At 42.2% G+C, this 10,000-nt stretch overlaps 1 protein-coding gene across 2 annotated transcripts in view; it reads left to right on the forward strand.

The window, feature by feature from the left end:
• Positions 1-5,788, forward strand: part of LOC108442621 (SH3 and cysteine-rich domain-containing protein 2) — a 34,056-nt gene extending 28,268 nt beyond the window's left edge. For both annotated transcript variants that reach the window (XM_037535537.1, XM_037535538.1), the window contains exons 9-11: positions 877-928; positions 1,099-1,236; positions 1,467-5,788. In XM_037535537.1, the coding sequence (XP_037391434.1) occupies positions 877-928; positions 1,099-1,236; positions 1,467-1,565 (289 nt within the window). In that variant the 3' untranslated portion in view covers positions 1,566-5,788. The remainder of the gene's footprint in view (positions 1-876; positions 929-1,098; positions 1,237-1,466) is intronic.
• Positions 5,789-10,000: the final 4,212 nt, after the last annotated feature.

Genomic DNA, 10,000 nt, shown 5'->3' on the forward strand with positions numbered 1-10,000 from the left:
TTGCCACATATGGACTGTATGAGTGAAGCAGATTTTAGCAGTGTTCACATACAAAATCAAACTTTTTCATTTTAAAAAAGTGAGGAAAATAAAATTGGGGAAAATTCGGTGTGAAATTTTACTGCCGGTGCACCAGACGATGTTGACTTCTCCATAAAAACACACATTTCCTTGTCTAAAAGGTTTTTCTTCTCTCTCTTTATCTGTCTCTCTCTCTCTCTCTCTCTCTCTCTCTCTCTCTTTATCTGTATCTGTCTCTCTCTCTCTCTCTCTCTTTATCTGTATCTGTCTCTCTCTCTCTCTCTCTCTCTTTATCTGTCTCTCTCTCTCTCTCTCTTTATCTGTATCTGTCTCTCTCTCTCTCTCTCTCTCTCTGTCTCTCTCTCTTTATCTGTCTCTCTCTCTCTCTCTCTTTCTCTGTCTCGCTCTCTTTATCTGTATCTGTCTCTCTCTCTCTCTCTCTCTCTCTCTTTATCTGTATCTGTCTCTCTCTCTCTCTCTCTCTCTCTCTCTATCTGTATCTGTCTCTCTCTCTCTCTCTTTATCTGTATCTGTCTCTCTCTCTCTCTCTCTCTATCTGTATCTGTCTCTCTCTCTCTCTCTCTCTCTATCTGTATCTGTCTCTCTCTCTCTCTCTCTCTCTCTCTCTCTCTCTCTCTCTCTCTTTATCCGTCACTCTCTCACTCTTTATCCATCTCTCTCTCTCTCTCTCTCTCTCTCTCTCTCTCTCTCTCTTTATCTCTCTCTCTCTCTCTCTCTCTCTCTCTTTATCTCTCTCTCTCTCTCTCTCTCTCTCTCTCTCTCCCTCTTTATCCGTCTCTCTCTCTCTCTCTCTCTCTCTCTCTCTCTCTCTCTCTCTCTCTCTCTCTCTCTCAGTCCTGGTGACAGGGTGCAGGTCACTGATGACTCTAATGAAGAGTGGTGGAAGGTGAGCAAAAAACTACTCATTATTCTTCTAATTGTATTACGGTGTGTTTGAACGAGGGACAGAGCTACAGGAAAGATGTTCTCCCTAAACGGATCAACAAACTGATTTAAGTCACTGTTCAAAGAAGCCTGACCACAGAGTGTAACTGTGAGTATGTTTGTATCTTTTAGGGGAAAAGTGGAGACCGGGTGGGCTTCTTTCCTTCTAATTTTGTCCAGCGAGTGCGTCCAGGTGAGCGAGTGTGGAGGGTCACCCAGGCTGCCCAAGGTGACCGACAGCTGGGTCACATGGCTGTTAAGGAAGATCAGGTGATAAAAACATATCACACAAATGACGGAAACTGGGTTCCATTTCCAGATTTAAAGACTTCTGTTACAAATATGGGACACTTTCAAATAAACTATGTAAGATATATCAGTATCACAGATAACTAATCGACTTTGTTGATGAATGCACTGACCTGTACTGTACCACTGTAGTGATGACTGTATAAAGAGTAATAAATAGGGTGCCTTCTGTCTTTTCTGTGGTCTTGTAGATCTGTGTGGGGAAGAATGAGGACAGTGAAGGATATTTGAAGCTGTGCAGTGGGAAAAAACGAGGACTGGTGCCCACTCGCTCTCTGGAGGAAATCTGACATTCTGGAGGTGCTCCAGCCTTGCATTTCAGACTTTACTGTCCCATAGCCTCAAAAACACCCTACCCAACAGTGCTGATCCAGTGGTAACCTAACAGTGACCCAATGGTAACTCACCAGTGACCCAATGGTCACCCATGGTAACCCAACAGCGACTTCATGGTGACGCAGCAGTGACCCTATGGTAGCACACCAGTGATCCAGTGGTCAACCAGTCATAACCCAACAGTGACCCAGTGGTAGCCCAACATTTAGCGAGAGGTAACCAAACAGCAACCCAAGTGAGACCCAATGTCAACCCAACAGCAACCCAGTGGTGACACAATAGTAACCCAGCAGCAGTCCAATGGTGACAGAATGGTAACCCAACAATGACCTAATATTGACTCAGTGATTACCAATCAATGTCCCAATGGTAGCACAATGACCCAGAGGTGACTCAATGCTGACTCAACAATGACCCAGTATTGACCCAGTGGTGACTCAACAATGATCCAATGGTAGCACACCAATGACCCCGAGGTGACCCAGTGGTAACTCAACAACAACCCACTGTTGATCCAAAGGTAACCAAGCAGAGACCCAGTGGTGACCCGACAGTGACCCAATGGTAGCAATACAACGACCCCGGGGTGATCCACTATATCTTTGGAATGCTTTGAATGCCTAAAGCTAGAACTACGGGTCTTCAGAAGTTGTGAGTGTGTCCTCATTTTTAAGCCCCATACACACCTTGACAACACACACACACACAGTATGACTGTCATTACCACCAAATCAGGCTAGTATGACCTGTCGTTTGGGTGTGTATCCAGAGCGGACCAAACCTATCCTGATTTGAAGACCCCATCCACATCTGGCTTTGAAAGGCATCCCATATCTGGACACCATTGAGGAGACAGGATGTATACACGAGTGAGACCAGAATGGGATTAGATCAGACAGTCTGAGGTGATTAGTTGGTGTGGTGATTATAGTTGTGGATAAAGTCCAGCTTTCTGTTTTCAGCCATCATGACTTCTACAGGACGAAACGTTCTGTTGAGGACTTCCAGACAGATCCTAATGCAGATGCTGGAATTAAATGGAGGTGTATCAGTCAGCTTTTGAAATTAACACCCACCGCCTGGCACATGTGGGTAAACTGTGGGGTTCATGAGCAACGATTTCACCCGTCAACTTTTTGGATTATTTTTTCATCCAGACATCGTGGTGTTGAATTTTTCCCATGCTCTGCCCATAAATATGTTCTTTCCTACTGTTGGGAAGTTTTACAGAACTCAGACCAAATTTAGAGTGCATTATCCATGTCTGGATAAGCATAATGATATTAGAAGCATATCAGTATCATGAGATATATATATATACACACACCGAGTCTGACTCTAAATGTAGGTATTGTGATATAAACAGTCTGTTCTCCATTAGGTTGAAAGGGATTTTTACCAGCTTTCTGTAAAGCTGGTCCAGCATAGCAACCATATCTATGAAAGAACACATTTGTGGGTGAGTGTCAGTCAAATGTTTTCAGAATGGTGTCCAGTGCAAACATTTCATTTTAAACAGAAAAAATTTCACGTACCTCCTACAAGTGGCAGGTGGGGGAAAAAAAATCGGACGCTGGTGTTAATACACTGCCACTCTATTGGATTGTGAATCCATTACATTGATTGGATCAGAAAATATGGACATTAATTTGAAGCGTAAACTGGGCCAAACACACACCTGTGGTCCAGCATTTACATTTCTGTCCAAATTTTGCTTCTTTAATTTATTAGAGATGCCAGAGATTCCTCCAAACACTGGAAGCCAGTAGTCACCCAGACCATTTGCGTAAACACATGCATGAAACCTCTCTCAATCCGCTCAACCCATATCCAGTGGGTTTTAATCCAGGTCGCTCAGGCAAGATGTGGTTTAGAACACAATGTGAACTATACTAACGAAACAACAAGAAAAAAATGACGTATAAATGATGATAACGTAGTTCCAATTATAGCTTAAGTGTATAAATAAGGCCATTTTACAAAAACCTTTTGCTGTATTATGTCGCTGCTGAAATATATGAATATTTTGGCATATATTTCTGAAAACGGTTTGGGTGACTATTGACTTCCATTGAAGTGAGTGTAGTTAGCCTAACAGCTCCAGTCCTAAAGTAGAGAAGCAAAACAAACCCAAACATCTCCAGTGTGATCGACTGCTTTTAGGGTCGGTGGAAGATCATATGAATTAGATTTTTCCCCCTGAACTGTTTCTTTAACACACATGTGACTTTGACATGTTTCTGCTTTGTCCTTCGCTTTATCCTACGCAGTCCTATAACGGTCCTCGGGCTTAATTTAGCCTGACTCTGATTTACATCTCTATTTCAGACCGTCCTCCTTTTAACGTTCCTTACGTTCAAGGACAGCGCGTGTGTTTGTGTAGTAATCAGGGCACAAAAGCAGGTCAGATTTAGTGGATGATAAATCTGTGGCTGAGTAAGACTGGACAGTAATGTGATTTGCAGACTGTTGGGTTTTGTAGCTGTCGGCAGAGCCGCGGTACCTGCAGCTAATCCAATACTCCACTTTCAACACTGAACTGACAACTCAGACCTGCTTAGAAATATAATAAATACTTAATATTCACTTAAAACTTGGACTTTCACATCACGCCCTCTTACCTTTTAGTTCTCCTCCAGGTGTAAAGCGAGCGTGAGGGGGAGAAAGGCACTGTACTGAAACAAGTGCGTACATCACTTCCACATGAATAGATTATATTATATCAACACTGTGATGAACCCTTAGGGCCTTCTAGATCTCCAGAGAAGGCCTGATGATTTCTCTGAGACAAGAAATGCATGTCTGTCATGTTTAGTTCCTTTTTATTCAGTGTCTTTTACAAGCTTCAAAAGCCCTTGTTTAACCCCGTAAACGGCCTGGGTGCAACAGTGGGCCCAAAATTTTATCACGCACTTCTATAACTTAAGAATAGCTCAGTCAGTTTGCACTGGAGTCCCTGGAGTTTCTGAATAATAAGCCTTAGTATGAAATAAACCTGATATTTTAAAAGGGTAAGTGTAGAAAAGGGCAAAATTCATGTTCAAGTGAAACGCTGTGAGCTTAGCACTAACATAGTATTGGAAATCCCATAGGGGCGCAGAAATGAGGAGGTGTTTTCTCCTCGTTTTTAACCACGTTTTCGTGTTTATGTCCTGAACTGAAGACCCAGCTCTAATAGTCACAGTTCAGCACTGCCAACAGTAAATAAGCTTTATCCCTCTGGGGTTCCTCCTAAATCCTCCTCTAAAGGCTCTTCATAGAACAGGATCCTCATCTGTTTCATATCTAAACACTCTGTTATCTTCATCAATACTTTCCAAACCCGCTGCAGCAGCTTCAGCAGCTGTAAACTCTCTGACACCATTTAATTCGAGTCTCAGATATGGACTGAATAAAGAATGAAGGGTTTCCGGCGTGACGGTCAGTCTTAAGTGATCTCCTGAGTGTCCGTCGGTCAGTTTCACACAGAATGTAGACGGACACACCAATCCACCAGCTCCACACGGTGAGAGGCAGATGACGTGTATCTCAGCCCCTCTTCATAGGCTCATAACTCCGGATAGGAGTCTCTATGATCTCGTGATGAGATGGAATGGAAAGGGCGGTTCTACGGATTCAGGAAGGGTTTGAACTGGAATTCAGAGCTGGATCATCGTAAAGAGACCGACACAGATGTAGAGAAAATGATGTGTGGGTGACTTTGTGGATCCCAGAGGGTTAAAGGCTGAATAGTGATGATAAATTACATTAAAATTGTAATATATTTTATTCATGTGGAAATGATTCAATTTAACAGTTTCATCAGTATATAAATACTAAGAAAACACATTAGCCATGGAATTCTTTTGTGTTCAATCAGTTTAATTATTTGCATTATTACCGAGTGGCTGCAGACACACTGAGCTGACGTAATAGTGCTGCTGCTCTCCAGACGAAGCAGAGAACAGACTGATTAGTAAATAAAGAGAAACTGCCATATTTTCATTTTGAGAGATTTCAGGTATACGAATTAAGACAAACTAAAAAAATGATACTGTACACGCTTCAAACAGGTGGTTCTATATAAAACCACCAACCCCTCAAAGGACAATTTGCATGCTTAAATGTTCTCTGCATGGCGAAATGGTTCTATATGGTTCTACATGGCACCAAAAAAGCATCTGATATTTTTCTAAGCTTGACATTGTAACAACAGAAGAGCCATCTACAGCACAATCTCCATCAACCTGAAGAACCATTTCACCGTGCAGAGAACCATTCACTCTTTGAGTGTTCATGGTTCCATATAGAACCACTCTCTTCACTGAAAAACATTGAGGAACCTCTTTTTTAAGAGTGAGTAGCATCTGTGAACTGCAATGTACCAAATAAACGAAGTGCACATCTGGACTTCTGCACAGTGTCCGTTATTAAAGAATCTTTCAAGGGACTGAATTGTTGAAATAAAACTTTTAAAAAGAAAACGGGTTCTGTGATTTTTGAATGTTTTGTTTTTTTAAGATAAGATTAGATCAGATAACCCTCAATTAGTCCCACAGCGGGGAAGTCATTAACTTAGTAATTAACTTAGTTTTTTACCGTTTGTTGCTCGTTACTATGCAGACAATACATATCATACTAAAAGAAAAATTAAGATAAAAAAATCTGAACTCTATCCCTCAAAAAAAACAAAGCAAAGAATTATAAATAAATTATGAAGCTAAGATATTTACATTGTAAGGATATTTTGTCTGAAACTCTCGTGGAGTTTTGCACATGAGGTACTGGTTTATTTCACACATGGGACGGTGAGGAGTTACAATATAAACCATTATAAATAGAAAGCTCAGTGTTTACACCGCAGACATCTAACACTATACTGCACACAGGAAAGGTGATAAGATCACAGTATGTTCTGTAGGTGTGTGGGGTCCAGTGGGGGGTGGAGGGGGTTCTATTGGGAGCAGTGCTGGTTCTACCTTCACACACTTGGGGTGAAGCAGCCGGTCACTGAAGGAGCTGCCCAGAGCTGCCAGAGTCTCACACATGGGGTAGGAGCTGTTCTCCAGCATGGATGCTAGTCTGGTTTACATCCTCCTGTCTCCCATTGCCTGCACTGGGACTAGGGGGCTTCCCAGGACAGAGCTGGCCCTCTTAATCCTGCTGTCCCAGCAGACCACTCTATAAAAGATGGGTGATGCCACAACGTGAGTCTTGGCTAAAGCAGACATGCGGTTTCTATTGCAGTGTATTATACAGAGGCTGGCAGATGTTGAATCAAACTGAAGGTAAAGGGGGACTGAATGGATTTTGCCATCTGAGGAGACACGTTCGGTGATCAGTCGTACACAAAATCTAATTTATTTACTGTCTTATGAATCAATGGCATGAATAAATCACACCTGTAGGATTAAACAGGCCGTGTTTCTTACTGTCCCTTTAAGACAGTCCAGATGTGGACTGTACAAGCTGGACTTTTAACAGTGTTTACAGGCTACACACTAATAAAGATGGTTCTTCAGTAAAGACGGTGGTTCTATATCGAACCATGGACACTCAAAATATCATTTGCATGCTTGAATGGTTCTTTGCATGGTGATAGATGGAGAACGTTATGTACGGGTCTATAGACCCTTTTTGAAAAATGGTTCCATATAGCACCCAAAAGGGTTCTGTAGTTGTTACAATGTCAAGCTTGTAACAATAGGGTGAACTATTTTTGGAACCATATATGGCACATTTTCAATCAGTTCACCCTGCAGAGAACCATTCAAGCATGCGCAGCGTTCTCTGAGTGGAACCCTTGGATTAAAGAGTGTAAATCAAACGCTAATTCAATAAAAATGTGGAGGAAACGCGGTTTTCCATAATATGGGTGCTGTCATCACGTGACAGTCTTATAAATGAACACAAAAATGAATCAAATATTTCAATCAATCAATCGATCGATCAATCCATCAATCAGTGTATGATGTGGGTCCATTAAAGTGGCCTTTATTGGTTCTTCTCGTGGGCTGCAGTGAAAGGCAGTGTGTCCTGACCGTGTCGTGTTAAACTGGGTCCAGAGGCGTCTCCGAGCCGTCTTTCCTCTTTACTCTGTGACGTCCACTCTGCTCCACCACACCGTCCCTGACCGAGAACAGCAGAGACACAGTGTTTTTCCAACAGTGGGTCCATTTTTAGTTTGATTAATTATTGCTGTATGCTGGATCCACTCGGCAGCGCATTTACTCCTCCCGCTTTTCTCTCATATCTGCTCTGATAAAGCCTTTAGCCCAGCCGCATCTCTGCGCCCTCTCAATCTGAACCCATTTCCTGCTTAATCTCCCTGTTAATCTTCACTCCAGTCATTTTATTCTCCTTTTTATGTTCCTGGGTCCGCCTCTTGTTTATAGCTTTGATAATGAACTGGGCCTGTATTACAGAAACTTCTTAAGTCTGAAATCTGACCCGTTTGGTCTCCATGACGACTTCAGTACAGACTGAGTTCAGTTCAGTATCTATTCCAGAATATATTCCATAATCTCATCATGAACTCCAGACCAGAAAACAGCATCACACAAACATCCTGACTAGACTAAACCTCCTAAATCCTGTCCTAACTTTAGGATGAAGCCCAACAGGGTCCGAACTTCTGTTTAAGGTCCGTTTCTCTGGTTCTGAGGCGGCTGAGTCAGGCGGCGTAGTTCACTACCAGCATAATGAGCTCCATTTATTTCTACTGTAAAACGCGGCTTTCACTGGGAGATGTTTTTCTTTTCTAACTCTGCATTCTAAAAATCTCAGACGCTGCCGACTCGAACTCCACCGCCCCTCTGATCACCTTCCTGTGTTAATGTTGATGATGAAATATTACAGTGATGGTGGTGAACAATGAGGAGGCGGAGCTGAACGTGTGTTTATTAGGAGGAGGAACGTCAGCGCGCTCAGCTAAAGCGTTTGGGCAATGGAGACTGAAACTGGGGAGCGGCAACGCTTTGATAAACAGCAGGGGGAGCTTTGTTAAACAACAGGGGGCGCTCTCACAACATTATTAACTTGGAGTTTATCGCGCTTCAGTTTTCTTTCACCTTTTAAAATCAATAACAGTAGCTAATGTTAGCTGTCTGGCTAACTAGCTTGCTTACTTTGATTGTTGGTTGCTAGGAAACAGACATGACAGTTGATTGTCAACTTCGATCGAGTAAGTTAAGATTTCCCAACTTGAGAAAAGATACTGTACGATAAAATAAGATTATTAAATCAAGATTAGATTTGCTTCTGTAATACAAATTTATGAAAAATCTTGTTTAGACCTGTCGGATCTCAACTTAAGACAAAATGATAGGAAGTTTCTGTAATACGGAAACAGTGGGTTAAAAACACTGAAAAAGGGTTATTTTCAAAACAGGTTCTACGTTCTTCTGCAGATGTTTGTGAGGAGGTTAGACATAAAACAGTCTGCTTGCATTTTGAAAATAAGATTTCAAAAAAATGATTTAAAGCTACAGAGAAAATGTGGCTCCTAACAACCACCTGGAAGAGCTGGTCGACCCCAAAACTGCCCCCATCAGATAAACAGCACTTCAAGCTTTGATCTCTGAGAGAGAGGAGAAGATCAAGCTGCTTCAGATCTGAAAACATCCACAGGTGTTTCTGTCCATCCTTCCACTGTGAGAAGACCAAGCGATCCTGTAGAAATGAAAAGTGACTGTTTTTGATCTTAAAATACACAAATGTTACAAGTGGACCTCAAAGGGGAAAATAAAGAGCAAGAAAAAAGTAGGATACGAGTCCTTTAACGGCGTTCCTTTGTTTGGATGGCGTGTGAGGCCTACTTTCCAGGAGAGTGCCTTTTTAACTGCTGCTCTGGGATCACTGTACGCCTTATATATCAGGAATAATAGTCATCCCACCTGTGTTGTTGTGCCATCTGCTTCCTGAAACAAAGCAGATGACCACTCATGGACAGTGAAGATCCCCACACGTCCATGCTTTCATTAATGGTGCTATCAGGAGGAAGACACTGGTGGGACACGGTCACTTTTGCAAATCAGGAATACGCAGCAGATCATTTAAAGGATTTAAATTTGCCTTAGCTGAGCAGATGAAAGAGCTCAGTTGGGGACAGCTTGTCAGTTAAATGTGTGCTATTTTGTCCCAGTTCACCTCATTTTTCTGGCATTAAACGATAGAGATTGCTATCAGTCATCCTGCCTCCCCACGATAAGCTGGAATTCGTAGAGATTCATGAGTGGTTTAGATGGCATTACAGCAATTATTAGTACTAATGATAGTGTCATGACCGGGCAGGTAGGAGACAAGCACGGAAGGTTTTATTTAAAGGGGCAAATCCAAAAGGGTGGTTGAAAACAGGCCAGGGTCTCAAAGTCAGGTAAATAATCAAAATACCAGAGTGGTTAAAGAGTCC

This window comes from Pygocentrus nattereri, chromosome 27 (genome assembly GCF_015220715.1).
Source record: "Pygocentrus nattereri isolate fPygNat1 chromosome 27, fPygNat1.pri, whole genome shotgun sequence".
Taxonomy (NCBI): domain Eukaryota; kingdom Metazoa; phylum Chordata; class Actinopteri; order Characiformes; family Serrasalmidae; genus Pygocentrus; species Pygocentrus nattereri.